Here is a 24,148-nt window from a genome sequence, read left to right on the forward strand (position 1 = left end):
TGCTGACGGACTGGAAAGAAGGACACCTCATCAAGATTCCAAAGAAAGGAGATCTGAGCAAATGTGAAAACTACAGAGTCATTACACTACTTTCAATGCCAGGGAAAGTGTTTAACAGAGTGTTGCTGAACCGGATGAAAGACGCAGTAGACGCCCAACTTCAAGATCAACAAACTGGATTCCGTAAGGATCGGTCATGCACAGACCAAATTGCAGCACTACGGATGATCGTCGAACAATCAATTGAGTGGAACTCGTCACTGTACATCAACTTCATTGATTATGAAAAGGCATTTGACAGTGTGGATAGGAGGACGTTATGGAAACTTCTTCGACACTACGGAGTTCCTGAGAAGATCAACAATATTATCCGGAACTCATATGACGGACTACAGTGCAAGGTCGTGCATGGAGGACAGCTGACAGATGCATTCCAAGTAAGGACCGGAGTCAGACAAGGCTGTCTACTATCTCTCTTCCTCTTTCTTCTGGTGGTCGACTGGATTATGAGGACCTCGACATCTGAAGGAAAACACGGAATACAATGGACAGCTCAGAATCAATTAGACGATTTGGACTTTGCAGATGACCTAGCCCTCCTATCGCATACACATGAACAAATGCAGATAAAAACAGTCAGTATAGCAGCGGTCTCTGCATCAGTAGGCCTCAGCATACACAAGGGAAAAACCAAGGTCCTCAAATTCAACCCGGAGAACGGCAAGCCAATCACTCTTGATGACGAAACTCTGGAAGATGTAGAATCCTTCACATACCTGGAAAGCGTAATCGATGAACAAGGAAGATCAGATGCAGACCTAAAGGCGAGGATTGGCAAAGCAGTGGTCCCATTCCTACAACTGAAGAACATATGGAACTCAAAACAAATTTCAACCAAGATCAAAATGAGAATCTTCAATACCAACATCAAGGCAGTTCTACTGTATGGAGCTGAAACTTGGAGAACTATAACAACCACCATCAAGATTGTACAAGTATTTATAAATAGCTGTCTTCGCAAGATACTCAACATCCATTGGCCGGATACCATCAGCAACAGCCTTTTGTGGGAGAGAACAAACCAGCTTCGAGCTGAAGAGGAAATTAGGAAAAGACGATAGAATCATCAAACTGCATCACAAGGCCATCCCTGACTTGGAATCCTGAAGGGAAGCGGAAAAGAGGAAGGTCGAAGAACACATTACGTCGGACAATAGAAGCAGATATGAAAAGGATAAATAGGAACTGGAAGGAGCTGGAAAGTAGTGGCCAGGACAAGGTTGGATGGAGAATGCCGGTGAGCGGCTTATGCTCCTACACGAGGAGTAACAAGCGTAAGTAAGTAAGTAAGTAAGTAAGTAAATAAGGAAGTACTTTGAGTCTTGGAAATTGTAGTGGTTCCTCGTTTTTAAATATGAGTAGTAATGCTACGAGGATATAACATATGCTATAAATGCTTCCAGGTGAATCTCGTCCGTTCGATGTTTAGAAACGTCGATCCGTAAGATTTGAAGAATTTGTAATTTGAAGTCTAATTATCAGATCGTTATTAAAAGAAATTTGTATGGTTAACAAAGACTGCGTCAGTTTAATCATACAAGCGTAGACTACTGTACTGTAACGGCCGATAAAATTATTATATTCATGAGGGAAGGTTAGTTACTTATTATCATGTTTTGAATTACACATCTCCTTGAAAGAGCGGTATTATAACTATTTGTTCCGATATATATATTATTTTCATTTTTATATTTGTTCCGATATTTATTTCTATGAGTCAACTGGACTGTATTTGAGAAATTCGAACTAACTGAATGAAAAAATTCAAGACACTGTTTGCTTCATTTGTGATTCAGTCAGGAATGAATCTACTCAACGTAATATAAGAAATGTGCACTATAATCAGTAGATCATATGAAGATATTCACAAATGTGCTCGTCTCTCACTTCCTTTTCTTGTTCATTCTATATCTTCACCTACACTTATAGGAGACCTGATTCATACTAATGTAAATAAATCAACATAATAGTATCAAATGTATTCATTTACATGTATTTTAGGCATGTAATAGTCGTCGAGTAATTTGTTCATTCGTTCAGGCAGTAAGATTATTCAACATTTTGCGTGTTTTCTATATGCTACTGATTAATTTTCCAGTAGCTGGTGCAAAACATAATAATTCGTATAACTTATTAAAGATGGAACAAAATTGAACAGATTGGAAATGTCTGAGTGAGAAATCGTATTGTAAATCCATTTGTACTTGAACACAAATTTAGTTTCAAAAGGGTCACATTTATCTCCTTATAAACAGTAAAACTACCAACACGGTGTGCTATTCGTCTCATTGATGGTGTTGATGAAATCTACCATGCCTACCAAATATAAATTATTTGATAAATCAATGTAAAAGAAAATATACAATACTAATACTGTTAACGTCCAATATGGAAAGAAGATCCGGACTTGTGATTTTCCAACAGTAAATTGACTGACACAGATTGTTATCTGTTAGGAGAAATTCGAAAATATACGTGTCAGGAATTTCGACTAATCCAAATGCTGAATGTTAAATTATTCCACAAATAACACATACATATATTAACACAAAAGATATTACATTGCTAAACTGGGTCATTGAAAAATTGTTCTAATTACATATGCAACCAAATAAGTAGTATTTTTAGTTTTGCAAGTAAATGCAAATATATGTAATGGTAATTCATGTTTACATTTAAGAGAACAATGTCTATTACTTAGAACTAGAAGAAAGAGTGAAGCATGATATTAAGTGAATGAATTTACCATTCACATACACTTCAACAAACTGCTGCTATATGCAGACCGTGGCAAATTCTCTTATCATTCTAAACGACTGATTGTACAGTTGACCAATTAGGAAGACTAGTTTTGCTATGTATATAAATACATAAGTGCATGTTACTCACAAGAAATAATAATATGTCAGCACCTATATCGAGAGCGATCAGTGCAACCTAAAATCCAAAGAGAAGTTAACATTTAACAAATGGATATGAAGTAGAAATTTATCAATATCAAAATGTGACTGAATCAAATGAATTGAACTGCATATTTTGGTAGAACTCATCTTTAAACTTCTGTAAACTCACACTTTTACTGTTTAAAAGAAGAATGCATATTATGTAATGGAGAGAATTGATTTCAGTTCGCCTGTTCTAAATTGTTCAGCATATCATCTTGTATGTGTAGGTGAACAGTTCAGTACTGTTGAAGGTAAATACGATTACTTTCAATTTAAGGATGAAAGAAAGACGTTTAGATGAAGACCGTGATTCAATCGTGTAAAAGTATCATGTACAAAGTGTTGTGGTCACGGTAGTCGAAAATGAAGAAGTTTGTTAATTGAATATGTGAATGAAGGAAGTATTATTGAGTGGTCCTTGTTAGTGAAATATGTAATCTTATACACAGAACTATATTTGTAAAATCGTTTATTCATTCATGGAAATCAATGTGCATATTGAGGATGATGAGCAAATGAATTGAAGTGTGATTACGTAACGCATTCCGCTGTTATCGAGAAACGTATTGCACGTTGAAAATTATCCAACGTAGTTGAACGTAGTCAATAATTCTTAAAAACTTTATCGAATCAATCCTTTGTTCGTTATTTTCCCAAAACTGATTACTGACCAACCTGAGATAAGTATTATATAAGTATGTCACTTAGAAAACTTCTATAATTCTATGTTTATAGATAAGTAAATGAATTCAAATGCCTTCTGAAAACAAACTAGATTATTTAAATTGAAAATTTGTGAGTAGACACAGTATTCAATTGTCATCTACTGTGTATTGGGAGTATTGTCCAAGTCATCTGTGTTTGAAGTGTGTGTTAATTTTCATGGATTTGCATGAAACAAACGGTCATATGAAGAATAATTAGTTTGCTAATGAAACAGTTTCACTCACTGACATACCCAACGACCTGAAACATAAAATACAATCGCGGCTGCAACAAAAGCAATGGAAAGAATCACAATATAAATCAGAATTAACAGGAAATGATCAGCTAATCGTGTTTGAATTGCAGCTCCAATGAATATACTTACTTACTTACTTACTTACGCCTGTTACTCCCAATGGAGCATAGGCCGCTGACCAGCATTCTCCAACCCACTCTGTCCTGGGCCTTCTTTTCTAGTTCCATCCAATTCTTGTTCATTTTTCTCATGTCTATTTCCATTTCTCGGCGTAATGTGTTCTTTGGTCTTCCTCTTTTCCTTTGACCTTCAGAATTCCATGTGAGGGCTTGTCTTGTGACGCAGTTGGGTGCTTTCCTCAATGTGTGTCCTATCCACTTCCAGCGCTTCTTCCTGATTTCTTCCTCCGCTGGGATCCGGTTTGTTCTCTCCCACAGTACGTTGTTGCTAATAGTGTCCGGCCAATGGATCTGAAGTATTTTGCGTAGACAATTGTTGATAAACACCTGTATTTTCTGGATGATGGCTTTTGTAGTTCTCCAGGTTTCTGCCCCATACAGTAGAACTGTCTTGACATTTGTATTGAAAATCCTGACCTTGGTGTTGGTTGACAGTTGCTTTGAGTTCCAGATGTTCCTCAGTTGTAAATATGCTGCTCTTGCTTTGCCGATCCGCGCCTTCACATCTGCATCAGATCCACCCTGTTCATCAATGATGCTGCCCAAATATGTAAAGGTTTTTACATCTCCCAAATCTTCTCCGTCAATTGTGATTGGATTGGTGCATTCTATGTTGTATCGGAGAATCCTGCTTTTCTCTTTGTGTATATTGAGACCTACTGCTACTGAGACTGCTGTTACACTGTTCGTCTTCTCTTGCATTTGTTGTTGAGTTTGGGATAGAGAGGCCAGATCATCTGCGAAGTCTAAATCGTCCAACTGCATCTCAGATGTCCATTGTATCCCGTGCTTCCCTTCAGACGTTGACGTTTTCATGATCCTCTCGATCACCAAGAGAAAGAGAAAGGGTGAGAGTAAGCAACCTTGCCTGACATCGGTCTTTACTTCGAACGACTTTTTCAACTGTCCTCCATGCACGATTTTGCAGTGTAATCCATCATATGAGTTCTGTATGATATTGACTATCTTCTGAGGCACGCCGTAGTGTCGAAGAAGTTTCCATAGTGTTGTTCTGTCCACGCTATCAAATGCCTTTTCGTAGTCAATTAAGTTGATGTAGAGTGATGAATTCCATTCAATTGATTGTTCCACAATGATCCGTAGAGTTGTGATTTGGTCTGTACACGATCTATCCTTACGGAATCCTGCCTGTTGGTCACGAAGTTGGGCGTCTATGGAGTCCTTCATCCTGTTTAACAATACCATGTTGAAGACGTTTCCCGGTATTGAGAGAAGAGTGATGCCCCTGTAGTTATCACATTTGCTGAGATTTCCTTTCTTCGGTATTTTGACCAGAAGTCCTTCTTTCCAGTCTGTTGGTACTTCTTCCTCATCCCAAATTTTGCTGAAGAGAATGTGGAGTATCCTTGCAGTTGCCGCTACGTCTGCCTTTAGTGCCTCTGCTGGGATGTTGTCTGGTCCTGCTGCTTTGCCACTCTTGATTTGCCTGATGGCCATGCTGATTTCTTCAATTGTTGGTGGGCCAACATTGATTGGGAGGTCCGTGGGTGCTACTTCGATGTTGGGTGGGTTCAGTGGAGCTGGTCGATTCAAGAGTTCTTTGAAGTGTTCTACCCACCTGTTTTGTTGCTCATCAATGTTGGTGATTACCTTGCCTTCCTTGCTTTTCACTGGTCGTTCTGGTTTGCGGCGATTTCCAGAGAGTTTCTTTGTCGTGTCATACAATTGTCTCATGTTTCCTTCTCTTGCAGCCTTTTCCGCCGTCGTTGCTAAATCTTCCACATATTTACGTTTGTTGGTTCTGATGCTCCTCTTCACTTGTTTGTTTATTTCCGTGTATTCAGCTTGTGCCTTGGCTTTTTCTGCTCTTGTTCGGCTGGTATTGATCGCTGCCTTCTTGTTCCTTCTTTCTTGAATCTTATCCAGTGTATCGACAGTGATCCATTCCTTGTGGTGGTGCTTCTTGTGACCCAGGACCTCATGACATGTTGAAGTGATTGCCTCTTTGATCCCCTTCCAGTTGCTCTCCACAGTAGTTCCTTCTCCATTGAGTAGATCATGAAAGGCCTGGAACTTGTTGCTGAGGACTATCTTGAATTTGTTGAGTTTGCTAGTATCCTGGAGAAAGGCCGTATTGAACTTTTGTGATACTGTCCGCCCCGTTGTCCAGTGCTTCTTGAGTTTCAATTTCATCTTGGCGACCAGCAAGTGATGATCTGATGCTATATCAGCTACTCTCTTGGTTCTCACGTCCTCTATAGTCCTCCTGAACGTTTTGTTGATGCAAATATGGTCGACTTAGTTTTGTGTAGAGTGATCCGGTGAAGTCCATGTGGTTTTGTGTATGCGTTTATGTGGGAATATGGTGCCGCCTATGACCAGCTTATTGAAGGCACATAGATTTGCAAATCTCTCACCATTTTCGTTTCTTTCTCCCAGTCCGTGTCGTCCCATTATGTCTTCATATCCAGTGTTGTCCGTTCCAACCTTGGCGTTGAAATCTCCCATCAGAATGGTCAGGTCCTTTGTTGGGCACTTCTCGACGATTGACTGCAGCCTATTGTAGAATTGATCTTTAGCGTCTTCATTGTAGTCGTTGGTAGGCGCATAGCATTGGATGATGTTCATTGAAATGCCCTCTTTCTTTGTTTTAAACGACGCTTTGATGATCCTTGGTCCATGAGATTCCCATCCTATAAGTGCATTTTGCGCTTGTTTGGACAGCATCGATGCAACTCCTTGTGTATGTGGTGCATTTTCTTCTTCATGACCGGAGTATAACAGGAGCTCTCCTGTAGTTAGTCGTTGTTGTCCAACTTGTGTCCAATGTGTTTCACTGATCCCAAGTACCTCTAGGTTGTATCTTCTCATTTCTGCAGCAATTTGGAAGGCTCTTCCGGTGTCCCACATTGTACGAACATTCCATGTACCTAAATAAATGGTCGCTCTGTTTGTTAGAAGGGGCATCGGCCTCGTAACTTCCGAAGGAATTCGGCTTTCATCATGAGGCGTCATAATCCTTCTAAATGAAGACCTTCTGACTCCCAGGGCAGAGTTTAAAAGATTTGAATAATTTTTTCTGGTTAGCGTTTTTTTAGCGAGTTAGTTTTCTACGGGATGGGGACGCTAACCCCATGCCCAACCCTCCTCCTTTATCCGGGCTTGGGACCGGCAGTAGCCCCCGGAGGGACTCCAGGCGGAGTTTCCAATGAATATGGAACAAATAAAAGATATCAATGTGGTTGCGATGGCAGTAACTTTCAAGTGGAAGCATAAATTTAAAACCGAAATTCCAATCGCTGTACCGATCCATATCGACTGAAATGTAACGAATTCAAGAAATGTTAAATCAGTGATCAACGTTTAGTTAGTTCCATAGAGAAAGGTTCCTGTACAATATCTATCATCACACATCATGTGTTTACTAGATTATGGTGAGGAAATGTTTACAAGACAGTTGATATTTATTTCCTAATCTCAAATAGATTACTTTAATTTTCATGATATCATTTTCTTGAAAACAATAATGACTTCCCTAATTCAAAGTTCGTTCCATATCTAAACAACATAGGAAGACACGGACGTGTGTTCTTCCCACCTGAACATACATTTCAACAATAGTATTCAGGAAATACATTATATAAAGTCATCCACCTTGTGACAACGTATGAACAGTCACTCTTAAAGTTTATATATGTATATATTATCATTGTACGGTGTATCTCAACTGATATTTTCGTAATGAGAAAGATACGAACCTACAAATTAAATCTGTATTCCACTTACATCATACTACAGTGGGAAAGTGTATTCATTTATAAAACTGTACGTCCAGGAGTAACATCAGTCATTAATGTTGATTGGGCAGTTTTCATAAAGAAACACTATTCAATATTCCTAGATTGTGCTTAAGTATAAAGGCAAATAAATATGCAATTTTTCAAACATTCTTGTTTGTGAAGTGCAAAATCGATGGTTTGAATGATTTTTACAAGACAAATATAGATGGATGCAACAATGTGAGCCACTTCCATTGATGAGCACTTACCGATATATTGGGAGTTACATTATAAATAATTTTTACTACAGTTTTTTCTCTCATTATATATATATATATATATATATATATACATCATTGCCAAATGAAAAGTTCAAGTGTTAAAGTAAGTGTATAGATATGGATTCATCTTGAAATATTTGTCCTGAGGATCATCGTTTAATGCATATTTGCTTTTTAATATCGGTAAAAATGTGAGTGGAACTGAGTTCTCTCATATTTTGTTGCCTGACTTGTTTGACGTTCATAGATAGATTGTTCTTGAGATCGATAAGCAAGTTAGCTCTTTATACATACACTATGCCATAATAAGGAATCATATATTATATTCGTGAATGTAATCATATTCCTAGTTAGACACAAATTTTCATCAATATAGGGTTGTGGAGTTTATTAAGTTATTGATTGAGATCATGAACCGATTGAAAGACTGTTTAGTATTATTGTGGGACTCCTCAGCAGTGCGCACACATGGTCCCGCTCGTGGGACTCGGACCCACGCCCTTCAGTCTCCCGCGCGAACGCTCAACCTAATAGACCACTGAGCCGGCATCCAACGGTGATAATGTTTAACTTCAAACAATCCACAAAATTTAACGACCATCTTCGATTGTACTGAGGTAGAAACTTGTCTCTACCTAACACGGATTAGCTCCACTGGTCACGGCTATCTCACTAGAACTCCGAGAATTCCCTCATGATTTCAATCAATAACAAATTTTCATGTATTCAAAAAGTTCAACAACTGGTAAAGTAAATACAAAAATTGACAGTTCTTACGTAAATAACCAGAAGATAAATATTCAATGGATGTTCATCTCTAATTTTTCGATAGAATATAATCAACATTGCTAATGCAAAAGCAGACCAACTACAAAATAGATCAAAATGAATTAGTGTAATATTTAAATGTCATTGTCATATGAATGTACTTCTAAACACAAGTCAATCATACTAAATAAAACCACTTATTATTACAATATGAGCGAATAGTTGAGATAAAGCTATTCAGATGATTCATTGTTCAGGCCTGCTATTAGACGAGAATAGATAATTTTATCTTGGTCAATTATGAATGTTGCAGATATATTTTGATTACTATCTTGTGTTTCTAAGTGGCTGTTCTATTCAATCTAAATGGTCTGATTGAATATAACTTTGACTAAGGGGTGATGACAACACTGAAGATTAAAAATTAAGACAAGCACCATACAGTCTAGAAAAGGTGAACTATGGTTTATTTCGAATTGTAATAAAGGTTGTAGGATTGTTTTGAATAGCAAGGCTTATACGAATGTTAAAGTTATCGTTATTCAGATAGTATACATGTCCGACTGTATATTTGACAATGAGTGACTGACAGCTAACACTAGTTTCCAGAATTCATTATCCGTGCATAATTCGATATTTCGATTCAACACCAATCATATTTTCACCATTGTCGTTGAAATACTTGAATTAAAGTAATAATAAGTTGATAATTTGAAACCAATTGACTGACCTTATGCCAAAACATCATTTCTATGTGTCATGCTGTCCGAGTATCAGAATGAGAATGGATTACAAGTATACTAGGTCATATCATTCTCCTGTTAAATGAAAGATTCTATGCATATGCTGGATTGATATAATGAGTTAATTCTAAATCTGTGTTAACGAAATAGTTAACGAAGCGTTCTCTTTTCTTATTTTATGTTTCAATGGGTATATTCCGTTTCATGAAATAGTTATCTCTGCTCTACAGGCTCTTCTTCATTATAAATGTCAACCAGCATCGAACTTAATTCGATATCACTAAATAAAATGCGTCAAACAATCTTATAATAAATATCATGTAATACGTTTACACAACTCAAAGCCTAGTTGTCAAGTTATGTAACACTTAGACAATTCAATGACATTCACACATAAGATGGAGTAACTCACATTTACTAACATATTAATCGAAGATTAATGTTTTATATTAGGAATTTGATTAGAATGTTAAATGAGTAATTACGTAAAAAATGTTCAGTACGACATCATTGAATGGTTTTATGAGATGACCATGCTATGAAATGTGAGTATAATGCTTTTTAACGTTAGTTCAATTTCAGATGTGCAGTACTCCATATTGTTTACTATGTTTTATTATCGGAATTACTGATCACCCACATCCGTCTACTCATGTAATGTGGGATTCAAAACGTGCGTTTTGTTCTATTTGAGACTCGTCAGCTTGATGAACTTGCTTGTGATGTAAGATAGTATCGAGGCGATCCGCATAGGATCTACATATCTGAATAAAAGACTGATCGATCACAGTCCTGAACATATGATGATATACGTTTATGACCTTATAGCTGGGTACACAGACGAATGCAATAAGCAAACTTTCGGAAAATTTGATTAGAATTTGTTTTATTACATTTAACTCAACAGTTGATGATAATGATAAGATTACAATAATAGAAAACGTACGCCAATACCCAAAGAAAAACTGTCCATGAATTCCATAGATATCCAGCTATGAATCTACAAAATATTTACTCTCATATGGCTTATCGAATAACTTACAGGATTGATAAGATCATTATAATCAACAGAGGAACAGCTATCTCAATTGAGAGAAATATGAAAACCTGAAATCAATAAAGAACTAAAAGTAATCATTGTACCTGTTTCGTATAATATGGTATAATAGAACTATTACTGATGTTATATATATTTGTAATTTTACTTCTTGATTTGTACTTCCATGAACTATTGGAGACATCAGGAAGCATTTTGCGTCAGTGTATCTAATAATAGGAATAATATGATACCATTTTTTTAAAAACATGTTCAAAGATATAAATATAATATCAGATGTGTTTTGTGGATATTATAGTATTTTCAATGGTGGAGTTCGACCAGATATGTTGTGAGATAGTAACTCACTAAAGATAACGGTGGATGTGTCGCTCAATTTCGTGGAGTAGTTGAAGTTAGACATTAACACTGTTGGATGCCGGTTAAGTGCTCGAACGCGAAACCAATAGGTCCTGGGTTGGAAACTCGCGGGGCCGGGGTCATGTGTGCGCACTGCTGAGGAGCCCCACGATAGGACGGAACGGCCGTTCAGTGCTTCCAGGTTTTCCATGGTGATCTAGCTTCAACTGACTCATCATCTTAACCATTGAAATTAATATAAATATAAGACGATATGGTATAAAACATTAAATCATTTGTGTGTGATCACTATGTATCATACGACGCAGTCGGAGTTCCAATACATGTATTATATATGATTAGGTCTATGTTGTTAAGTTGCATTTATAATTAGTTTATATCGTAAAAGTTTATGATTATTTGGTAATAACTGATCACTGTAAATTTTTCTTTGTTGAAAAAATGGTTATCATAGGTCCTTAAGAATTCGACTTTCTTGATTGATAATCATAAGTAATACGAGCTCCTTTGCATGTTTCTATTGTAACAATGATTGGTCATTAAAGTTCTATTTCTCACAAATTTTAAACTGGAAATAATAACCAAAAAACAAACGGTAAAGCCATAAAGAAGAATATCTAGTTACAATTGTATGATATGAACTACTAATATACTCAGAGTATATTCCCCATACTGTAGGATTCCGGAGCTACTGCCGGCTCCAAGCCTGAATAAAGGAGGAGGCTTGAGCATGAGGTTAGCGAACCCATCCTGTAGAAAACTAACTCGCTAAAAATACGGTAACCAGAAATAATATACTGATAATATTAGTATTTTTTCGTTTCCCGAATCGCAGTACGAGCAAGAAGAGAAGACTGAATAAAATTTGATACTTGGCTTGTTCGTTGATTGTATTGAAGTATGCTTATTTAGTAGAAAAAAACTAAATAATTAACTGATATTAGTAATTAAGATTATGAGTCAATTGATGCTAGATCATCAAGGAAAACATGAAAACACTGTACGATCGTTTCGTCTTATTGTAGAACTCCTCAGCAGTGTGCATCTAATATCGCAAATCACAAGATCCGAACACAAGAGATATCAGTCTCGCGCGCGAGTTCAGTAAATAGTTAGCCATATATCATTAGATAGTATTCATTCAATCAGTGTAGGGTGCATGATTTCTTCTCTATGAAAACATGGAAAATCATGGTTCATGGAATTTAGAAAAAGTCATTTAAAGTAGATGTGATCCATCATTACTTACTTGACAAATTACAGAAATGTTCATATATATCACAGTCCTATTCGGTTTATTTATGTTACCACGTATATTAGATTGTTCAAACAGATGGAAACAAAATCTTCTTAGAATTCTATTGAGTAATGAAACATTAAACTGCAAATTGGTTAATTTGATAAATCTAAACGTTTGTTTGTTTGTTTTTTGGGTGTGTGTGTGTTTGTATAGTTTTTTTGTGAATGAATGATAAACGTGGTATCTCTTATATACAAGATTCCATCAGCAATCTAGTTTAACTGGTGATTAGGAAGAACTATGAACTGTTTACTTGTTTTGTTTTTGTTTTTTAGTACTAATTGTAATCTAATTTGCATAGTTCATCCTATTTATGATTATTATTGTTTTCTATTTGATGTGTAATAAACCTTTCCGGTAATCTTCAATGGATGTGCTTTTCATGTCTTTCGCTCTATCCAGATTGATACTAAGACAAATTATGAAAATGGTTGCGAAGTGCAAAATCCAAGCATCACTAACACTGACTGTAACATTCGTTGATTTTACTGAGGCTTCAGCTGTTAAGTGGTATGAGTACTGTAGAGACTTTTGTCATGAAAGTACTTTGAATCTGAAGTACGTTCAATTGGCGTTTATAAGTCAGTTAAAAGTGATGTTTTAATTAAATGCTGATAAGCAATGTAATTGATGGTTGTTCAAATCTGTCGGGAAATTCTTTGAAAGAAATATCCAATATATCTGCTTAGCCAAGTATAAATGATTTCGAACGGATTCGACCATTGTATTTAATTAGTATTCACTAATTCACAAAACATAAGAAAATGAAGTCTACTTAAAACACTTTTTATTAGTATGTTTATTTGAAGCTACAATCTCTGTTCCGGATAAAGTGTGATTGAATCTGCAGTCTTACAGACAGGTTTAATTCACTCTGTAATATATCTATATATTGTTGTGAATTGACCTTGGATCGATTTTTACCCCGTGCCGAATGTTATGAGTTGGGACTGCAGATTAGTGAGGAGCGAGAGAATTTATCGATCGGACCAAAGACGTGTAAAAACGTAAGAACGACCTAGAGTTCTGATTTGCCCTGCTTCCTTGTCTAGCCCAGTTAGTTGGGTCCAGAACGCAAGTCTAAACCTCTGAGATATGAATCATTGTACTTCCTTATTTTCACACCAATCGTTTTCCGTTCTAGCTCTTTCCGACCCTCTTAACCTCCTGTCTCCAGGCATTCCACTCTCGATTGACGGTTCATACTAATTACATCTGTCGACATCAGTAACGCACACCACACTCTTCCACACATTTGAGCAGTCGTTCTTGCGGTGGTTCTGCTCACCATGCCACTATATTCTTTCCTGCAGCCTGTGCCAAGCTCTCCATCAAAATGTCGAGTCTGCGGCGCATTGACCTTCATAGTTCAGCGATTTACTGGGCCTACTGTCAAAATAGTTTAATTGATGTATCACGCTTCATAATCTTACTGTACTCACCAACAACATTTGAACGTGTTTGGATAAGCGATTATCTCTCAAATACAATTCTTACAACTATTGTCACACACATATCAAACGATATATCGTCACATGATTAAAATACTTAGATGATGATAAATCTAACATGGTGAAGTTTTACCGAATGATAACATGGTAGTTTGAAGGGTTTACAGATTTAACAATCAGTATTATTATGCTCTGAATGAAATACTGATAGTCATCACTAGACCTAAACAAAGAAGATTGAAAGACAAGCTACATGATACTGATATTTAAGGAAATATTAACTATATTAATCGCGTATGTACGGGACTAGATTTTTTTCGTTTATATGTAGTCATTCATAGAACGTCTAAGTAAAATCTGAGATCCACCCAATAAATACTTTAGTTGCAAAATTCCGATCAATCGTCTCAGACTTCATTGTTCCTTCATTTTCACTCCAATCATTCTCTGTTGTCGTTCACTTGTCTTCAATCTTCTTGACAATCTACTGCCAGGCATTTCGCTTCCGATTGATGATACATACTACTTATATCTTTAGACATCAATAGCACACCACAGAATCATTAAGCCACTATCATTTATAAAATTTCATCTATAGAGGTATATCAAAATATTTTCAACTTAAATTTGTACAATAAGTCACATAACGGCTTATTCAGTGATATTATCGTCTACTCCATTTCCACTGTTGGTCAATCATTTTTATTTGTAAACACTAGTAGAAATTGATGAAACATGAGAAATGTATTTCACTGATTGAAATCATGAGTCAATTGAAGCTAGATCTCCATGGAAAACCTAGAAGCGCTGGACGGCCGTTTCGTCCTAGTATGGGATTCCTCAGCAGTACGCATCCACGATCCTGCCGCTTGCGAGATTCGAACCCAGGAGCTATCAGTCTCGCGCCCGAGCGCTTAAACACTGAGAAATATATCACTATTACGCTTTTTAATAAACGTTTAACATGTGGATGTATGAAAATATGATTTAGAATTTAAATGATTGTACGGGTAACATGGATGGCAATATCTGAAGTGAAATCATTCATGAAATAATAAATTTAGGTGTGTTTTGACAAAATTCAGTACCCATAGTCTGTTGTCAACATATTACAGATGTGAATATCTGTTTCATTCAAATATGAGAGTACAACATCACTGTACTGTCAATGGTATCTGTCAATCAACGCATTGTGTGAGGTTAAATTATGACGAAGGCTTACTAAAATGAAACGTTCAGTTTGTCACAAGATTCACAGTATACGTGATTTCGCTAACTAAATCTGACTTTTAAAAGTGTATATAAACGCAGTTATTCTAACTACTTTAATTTCAAAAAAACAATGTTGCTCTTCATTGCATTGATGATAGTGCTTGGTTCACTTTCGCAAAATTCATATGTGGGTAAGTCTAAGACTGGTAGTAACTAGTTGTCTTCGTTAGTCAAACGAATGTGCTGCATTACTAGTATTATTTGTTAGAGAAATAAATAATAAAGTCAACATGAATAATAACGTATTTGTATTAGTATAATATGAATAGATATAGAATGTGAAGTTAACTATTCACAATAATACAGTTTGAATAAACCATCTTCAATCATTAATCTACAAATTATTTTTAGAGGTTCATGGGTAAGTAGTTCATGTCAGTTTAATTCTGAAATAACTTCCATTTATGTGTGTATTAACGTTAGGCTGGAGTTTGTTCTTGGTTGATGGGTTATATACAACTACGAGTAATTTGTAATAAATTCACTCACATATTCTCACAAAATTAATCGCAGAATGAAGCTACAAATTGTTTATCAATAGAGAAATTCCAAAGTACAATCATTGTCAATGTTACACTGAACAGATAAGAAGACACTACTTTCATTTCAGTAATTATGTTTAACCTCATTAGGTCATCCACAAAATGGTTCATTTTAGTATTTAAAACTACAACGGTAAACTAACTCATTCATACATCGTGTGCATAATAAAGTATGTATAAAATTCATTTCAAAATATCCATTGAAAAGAAATATTACCGGTACCATCAAATAAGAAATAGACTAAATCTAGTCCGATCTACATTTCATCATGCAATGCGAAAACGTATATTTGTACTCAAATGTCACACAAGATGTATTATTTATTATAAGATAGTTGGAGTATGTTTCAGTTTAATGTGAGTTAGTTTTACGAAATTCGATTGGATGTTTGACTTGAAAGTTATTTCGAAATCGATTCGTCTAATATTGTTTTCCATCAGTTGTGTAAATTGTCAGTGCCATTCCTCTGAATCATCCTACAATTTCTGTACAAATGTTCAGTTGTGACTGATTGTTCAGAACTTTGTCACATAATTGTTTCTGGGATCAGTGTTGATATGAACCATAAATGCTTAGTTAATGATCAACTCCCATTTAAAGATGGGTAAATGAGTTCTCCATATTAGAAAGGGAGAACTAATATTAGAGGAATAGAATGTTGGAAAATTATGTCACTTATTTTACTGTTACCTACACTCGAAAGTTACAAAGTTTCTTTAAAATTACTCATCATGAGTTGTGGATTTGTCACAAAATTTCCTTCAGTTATCCATTTCAGACCAAACATCAGCTTTCGAATTACACTAATATTCGCAATCATACATGACTGAGGAATTTAGTATCTTGTTTTTGAGTTCACCTTTTGTATCTGCCATCAAATTCAATTCATAATTTATTTCTCAATTAACAAATATAAATATTATTTTGTTAGACAATTGTCTGTGGCAGGACCGTAAGTATTTTGATGTTCTAATAATGGTTCCTTGTACAATGATTATTATCTTCACATAGAAGGGTATTACCATCAATAATTCGACAAATATTTATCAGTTTACAATATCACATTTGATGATAAGACGAAATACCTGGCATAACATAATCTGTAAACATTGAAAACGCTTTATCGCGTTCAGGTTTTAATAACTTACAAGTTTGTATAAACCACAAAATTACGGAAATAAGCTCGAATAATACCGTCGAGCGTGAATGGTGTGATTTAGTTTGGATTGTTTAGTCACTTCATGAATGAATGGTCACTATGAGTACGATTTTATTATCAATAACCTTTACTATCTATTTCAGTCAAAGACTGTTTGAACAAGTGGTAAGTTTGTACAGTAGAATTTTATTGTGTTAATTTAAATCATGAAATGCTTTAGTACACAAAACTCTGAAATACAAGAACACAATATTTTATTACCATTGTAAAACATTCATTTTACTCATTTGCTTCTTAGTACATTTCAGAATTGATTTTAATCCTTTATCACGAAGCAATTTATTGAAAGGATGGATGTCAATCAATCTAAATGTCGTCTGACACTATTTAGGCAAATTTAAGCTACACTGAATACGAAACGGCTAATTGGGTGTTTTATTCAAATAAATTGGGGAAACATGTAACTTATAATGGAGGAAATTGTAATTGTGAGAATCTCAATTAGGAAAACACTTTACTCGATCGTCTGATTTAAGCGTTTTCAAGGGAAATGAGTGAGGAACAATATCATCTATCATGAATAAATAGTTCATAAATTATCCATGTGCTAGACAAACCGTCCAGACTTTTAATTTATATCCGATTGTCAAGATACTTGATTATTTCCATTGAAGAAGCTTAAATCAGACTCCTGATTTAAATGTTCATTCATTGAATGTTTTGCAAATATGAACTCAGCGACCAACTATTTTGAATGTGTTAGTTCGAATTCGGACGAACATTCATATTTAAGTTACGTAATGTCTCGTTTAAATTAAATTAATTTCCTATTCAGTATAATGCATCAGTAGATCAAGCGAAAGAGGTACGTTCTCCGTCATTTCATACAATTAAACCAGATTTTCATTGTTTCGAACGATAATTTATATCAATTTGTCGAGATAACTTCTCATAATTAAAAATTTAATCTGTTTAATATTCTGTACTATTAACTGCAGCCTCACACGTAGTACCTTTCATGATCACGTTCCTGGTACACATCACTTTTGTTGAACACCTAATTTCGCTTCAGTATTCCATCTTGTACACATTTAACTTCTGATTAGACTGGTAAATCTTACATTCAGCCGTATCATATGTTCAGATAACGTGGTTTTACAAAACATCGGCAGATTCTTATTACTGATGATTGAAATCGAAACTCCTAGTACAAGTTTGAACTTTAAGGAGACATTAATCTTAATAAATGATCGACTACAACTCAAAATCCAAGATAGTAATACAAGAAATACGTTGATGAAAAATAATCCAAATACAGACAAACAGTAAACATGGAGTCGTTGACTTCTTATCCAAAATCAACGTTATCAATAAAGTGGAGAGCAGATCAGTTTTATAATTAGAGCCTTAAGCGAAATCTAATATTTAAGAGTACAGTTATATTGATGCTCCATATTTCATGAATTTCATCATTTGAAGAGATTCTAAGGTTCTTCTGGATTCACTTGAACGTAATTTACACTTCTAATTGATTTTGATGAATATCTACTTTTGTAATGTATATTTCTATTATAGAAAAGTGATCCAAATAAGGTAAATTGAATTTCATGTTGTTTTGACATTTTGTTGAGATGCTCATAGACACCTTTACAATGATATATGAATACATGAATGGATAACAAATTATCAATTATATGTCATTTTCCCTCAGTAACTTTTATATTCAGTCACCAAATAAGTAAATCACGACGTTTGAGAACATCATCCATAGTGTTAAAATCTACGAAAACCTGATGTGCGGATGCATTCTTTACAAATTTCGAAGATACTTCGTCGATAAGGAACGTGGCTTATCAAGTTTAATCGTTGAATTCAATTTGTTAAACAGTTTCTACTTTTGATGAAAAGCATCTAAAATCGTTCTTTTGCAACATTTTATTCATCACTGGGTGATGGTAAGTTGCCTAGATTTTAATGACTCTTGAAATTCTTCACGCTTGTGCTTCAACAAACTAACAAATTGATCTCAGGTTTAATTTGAGCATATTCAATGGCTGTTAATCATGTTTGAGTATTCAAACCGTAATCACAAGCTTTAAGACTGGAAAACAAGATATTCTATGAATTTCCTTAAATATGTCCCAAAAAGTGACTAATTCTAATGACCGAAATCTTAGAAATATATCAAATGATAAACCGGCGTTAATCGATAAACGTCTATGATAATATTTAAAAATCTCACCTAGTCTTTCCTTTACTCAAATGGATAGTCCTTTCCTTCCTTAGTGTAGTTGCAGTTTGATTTTAGTGCAATTTGCAAATCTTACGTGAAAATTTTAAATTGTTCAGTGTTGAAGCTCTGGGATACTTGTATGTAATAGGATTTCTAGGGGGCTGGAATAAGAATGCTTTCGAAATGTTGTTCAGACTGGAAAGTTGGTTCTCTCACTATTACGTTGGTTCCAGATATTATAGTTAAATAGTTTTACTGACATTTAAGTGTCTGATTATTTTATACAGCCGAATGTGAATGTGTAATTCGATTTCAGTCTCCGAACAAGAATTTAGTCACAATACTTTATGTGTAGATTCATGAAATATGGAGTGTCCTATACAAACAGCCTTTAAAATACCCCTTAATTCTCCACTGAATCACATTTTCCAATGTTTATAAACATAATCAAGTTATTGTACGTTATTTTTCATTGTATTTAGGCGTATGGAAGGCGTTGATTACACAGAATAACAATTCATTGTTTGACCTAACTTTCATCAAAATGATAACTAAAATCATTTCATTTTTAAAATTTTTTTAAAGTAAAAATATTGCAACAATAACAGGCTTCTTTCTGTGACCTACTGAAATATGCTGACAAGGAAATAATGGTAACATACGTTATGTGGTTAAACCTATGGATTTCGGAATCTTTCATTGACTTCAATGATATGAAATTGTGGTCGATAAAATTGCACGATAGAAATGTACTCGGCAAGTTCACTGTTATCTCATAACATCACAAACTAGTTTTTCTGAGGAAGACATTTAGTTAGCTTAATTGCCAAAGTGAAGCTGATTGGAGTAGTGAACTGTGTTCTCGGTTAGCTAGTGCAACAAATGATACTAAACAACGTCTGAAGTAATATATAGTCCGATCTCTCAGATATATCTAAATTGAAGACAATTCAATACGATTGAAGACAACCTGTAAAGTTAGATCAGTATACTGAACTTATCCAATATTATTCTTTCTCTAAATTTTGTCAAGATATTTTGATTCACATTATTTTGACTAAAAGATTTTGAAATGGAAGACAAGCTGCAAATCTTGCACTTCCTGACATTCTATAGTTTAAGGTAAACAGAAGTTGAGATTGTCTATTGTATTACATCAATTTAGTCAACAGATTATGCTCGGAAGACAGTCAGAATAAGTGTGAAGAAGCTGACAGTGTTTGCATACAAATCATAAACTGAATATTCAGAACATCTTTCCGACAGATGGAAAATTAACTTTTAAGTATTAATTTTATTTATTAGATAGAATTAAGGTAATCAGATGAAGAATATAAGTTTTGTCAGTTAGTCGAATAACTGATCATTGTTGAATGAAACATGTTGATCAGTTGATAAACAGTGTGTATAATCATTCCGTTTGGACAAATGTTAATACAGTATGAAGACACGAAATCGAAACACTAATCAACTGTGGTCACAGTGTAGTACTTATGGCTCGAATCTGACAATATTGTTGATGAAACATGTTTTGCAATAATTTGCACATTCAGAGTGCTACTCAACTGAAGACATTGATGGAAGTCAAATTATTGAAGTTAAGAATTCAACAAAACGGTTAAATGTTTATCGCTACCAGTAATCCAGGATACATGTTACAATTCCACTCAATAAACTTTGAAATAAATGTTTGCCAGAAAAGTAAATGAGCACGTTTGTGACTTTCAGCCGTGAAATAATCTATATACAGCCTGATATTACACAAGTCAGAAGTGTAGATTGAAATTAAAAATATCAATTAACTCACAAGGTCAGTGAGCATTTCTGTATCAATGAAATGCTTGCAAATGGATAAGTTCAACAGTAATTTCGTGTAATATAAAGGAAAACAACATTAATGTTTACAAGCGCTGCCTGATAGTAAAATTCTTACGTGAATGCGACACTTGTTGACACCGAATCTATGCAACGATTTGTATTGGATTCATTGTTTGGTGATAGACAGAAAATTTCATGCTGTAATCACTGATTTGAACTAGCTTTATACCAATCTCTCGCAAGCCGGATGCATTGTTGATACGTCTTCTCGATTGAATACTACTTGTTATATCTGGTCATCAATGATTGCTATGTCGGAGTCGCTTATCACTTATAGTTGTAAAGCGGTGAACCACCTCAATTCTCACGATGAGAAAGTGAGAACACAAAGACTAATACAAGTGAAGATCTACTGGTCACAAAATACTACGATATCGATCTTAGTCGGAAATACACTCATTTATGTATTGATTTACACACACATTTTGATTAATAATTAGGATAAATTCATATATATGAAAAATACTTACGGTAATAAATCACATTCTACATGTCATGATGAGTTTAGTTCGTGTTAACGTAACACAGTAATATCGTATGTTATACAGAACAAAATATCACAATGGGAAACAGAAACGGAAACCGCAATGAGTAATCATCACATTGAATTAAAGAACATCAGTTAGCTACAACATAGGACCAGGCATATATATGTAGCGGTTCAAGTTGCCATACCACATTAGCACAAAACGGAAATAATGTTGAAAAAAGTCATAATGAGTAAATCAATCTAATTTTAACTTTTCTTCCTGTCATTTCAATCGTCCCATTCTTTACTAGTCCATAGAGGAAATCTCTTTTATAGCCGAATATCTCGACACTTCTGATGAAGCATTTCATTAATATGTAACTTACTGTCTCAATAACCTATATATAATTTCAAACACTGAAATATTAAAATATTTTTGTTCCCTTCATTTAAATCATTCATGGAGCGGTTAACCTATTTCGTGTTTGTATACCTGTCGGATCCTTGTAAATTTAATTCAGTTAAGTATGTCTGCAATTATGGGAGACCTGATTCATACTAATGTAAATAAATCAACATGATAGTATCAAATGTATTCATTTACATGTATTTTAGTTATTTAATAGTCGTCGAGTATTTTGTTCATTCGTTCAGGTAGTAAGATTATTCAACATTTTACGTGTTTCTGCATTACTACTGATTACTTTGGCAGTAGCTGGTTTAAAAAACATAATAATTCACAAAAATGATTTTGTTCAACGTATATTTTATCACAGATGGAACAAGATTGAACAGATTGCAGATGCCTAAGTGAGAAATCTTGCTGTAGATCCATTTGTACTTGAAAACAAATTTAAATTCAAAAGTGTCACATTTATCTCGTAATAAAAAGTAAAACTACCAACACGGTGTGCTATTCGTTTCATTGATGGTAATGATGAAATCTACAATGCCTACCAAATATAAATTATTTGATAAATCAATGTAAAAGAAAATATACAATACTAATACTGTTAACGTCCAATGTGGAAAGAAGATCCAGACTTGTGATTTTCCAACAGTAAATTGACTGACACAGATTGTTATCTGTTAGGAGAAATTCAAATAAGCAATTTCGACTAATCCAAATGCTGAATGTTAAATTATTCCACAAATAACACATGCATATATTAACACTGAAAATATTACATTGCTGAAATGGGTCATTGAAACATAGATCTTCTTCCATATACAACCAAATAAGTAGTATTTGTAGTTTTGCAAGTGAATGCAAATATATGTAATGGTAATTCATGTCCAACATAACATCTTGTGTGTAGAAATAAACAGTTCAGTAATGTTGAGGGTAATTACGATTACTTTCAATTTAAGGATGAAAGAAAGACGTTTAGATGAAGACCGTGATTCAATCGTGTAAAAGTATCATGTACAAAGTGTTGTGGTCACGGTAGTCGAAAATGAAGAAGTTTGTTAATTGAATATGTGAATGAAGGAAGTATCATTGAGTAGTCCTTGTTAGTGAAATATGTAATCTTATACACAGAACTATATTTGTAAAATCGTTTATTCATTCATGGAAATCAATGTGCATATTGAGGATGATGAGCAAATGAATTGAAGTGTGATTACGTAACGCATTCCGCTGTTATCGAGAAACGTATTGCACGTTGAAAATTATCCAACGTAGTTGAACGTAGTCAATAATTCTTAAAAACTTTATCGAATCAATCCTTTGTTCGTTATTTTCCCAAAACTGATTACTGACCAACCTGAGATAAGTATTATATAAGTATGTCACTGAGAAAACTTCTATGATTCTATGTACATAGATAAGTAAATGAATTCAAATGCCTTCTGAAAACAAACCAGCTTCATAGGCGTTTATTTAAATTGAAAACTTGTGAGTAGACTCAGTATTCAATTGTCATCTACTGTGTATTGGGAGTATTGTCCAAGTCATTTGCGTTTGATGTACGTGTTTATTTTTCATGGATTTGCATGAAACAAACGGTCATATGAAGAATAATTAGTTTGCTAATGAAACAGTTTCACTCACTGACATACCCAACGACCTGAAACATAAAATACAATCGCAGCTATAACAAAATCAGTGGAAAGAATCACAGTATATATTAGAATTGACAGGAAATGATCAGCTAATCGTGTTCGGATTGCAGTTTCAATTAATATGGAAGAAGTAAACAAAACTTCTTATTACTATGTGAGTGAATAGTTGAGATCGAGCTATTCAGAACATTCGTTGTTCACTTATGTATTAGAAGAGCATTTGTAATATATATTATCTCTGTCAATTATGAATGTTGAAGAAATAATTTGATTACTGTCTCGTGTTTCCAATTAGTTGTTCTATTCAATCTAAATGGTCTGACTGAATATAACTTTGACTAAGGGATGATGGCAACACTAAATAAAATGAGGCTTGTAGTTTAACAATAACATGTAGTTTAAAAAATTAAGACAAGCACCATACAGTCTAGAAAAGGTGAACTATGGTTTATTTCGAATTGTAATAAAGGTTGTAGGATTGTTTTGAATAGCAAGGCTTATACGAATGTTAAAGTTATCGTTATTCAGTTAGTATACATGTCCGACTGTATATTTGACAATGAGTGACTGACAGCTAACACTAGTTTCCAGAATTCATTATCCGTGCATAATTCGATATTTCGATTCAACACCAATCATATTTTCACCATTGTCGTTGAAATACTTGAATTAAAGTAATAAT

The 24,148-nt window shown here is 34.5% G+C and overlaps 1 protein-coding gene across 1 annotated transcript; it reads right to left on the reverse strand.

Moving 5' to 3' along the window:
* Positions 1 to 8,797: 8,797 nt before the first annotated feature.
* On the reverse strand, positions 8,798 to 11,288 carry MS3_00008890 (uncharacterized protein). Its single transcript, XM_051217239.1, has 4 exons — positions 10,821 to 11,288; positions 10,720 to 10,784; positions 10,624 to 10,677; positions 8,798 to 9,034 (listed from the first exon to the last, which is right to left on the reverse strand). Exons 1-4 carry the CDS (start codon positions 10,926 to 10,928, stop codon positions 8,902 to 8,904), a joined length of 360 nt encoding a protein of 119 aa, XP_051065892.1. The 5' UTR covers positions 10,929 to 11,288; the 3' UTR covers positions 8,798 to 8,901.
* Between the last annotated feature and the right edge of the window lie 12,860 nt (positions 11,289 to 24,148).

This window comes from Schistosoma haematobium, chromosome 6 (genome assembly GCF_000699445.3).
Source record: "Schistosoma haematobium chromosome 6, whole genome shotgun sequence".
In the NCBI taxonomy this organism is placed as follows: Eukaryota; Metazoa; Platyhelminthes; class Trematoda; order Strigeidida; family Schistosomatidae; genus Schistosoma; species Schistosoma haematobium.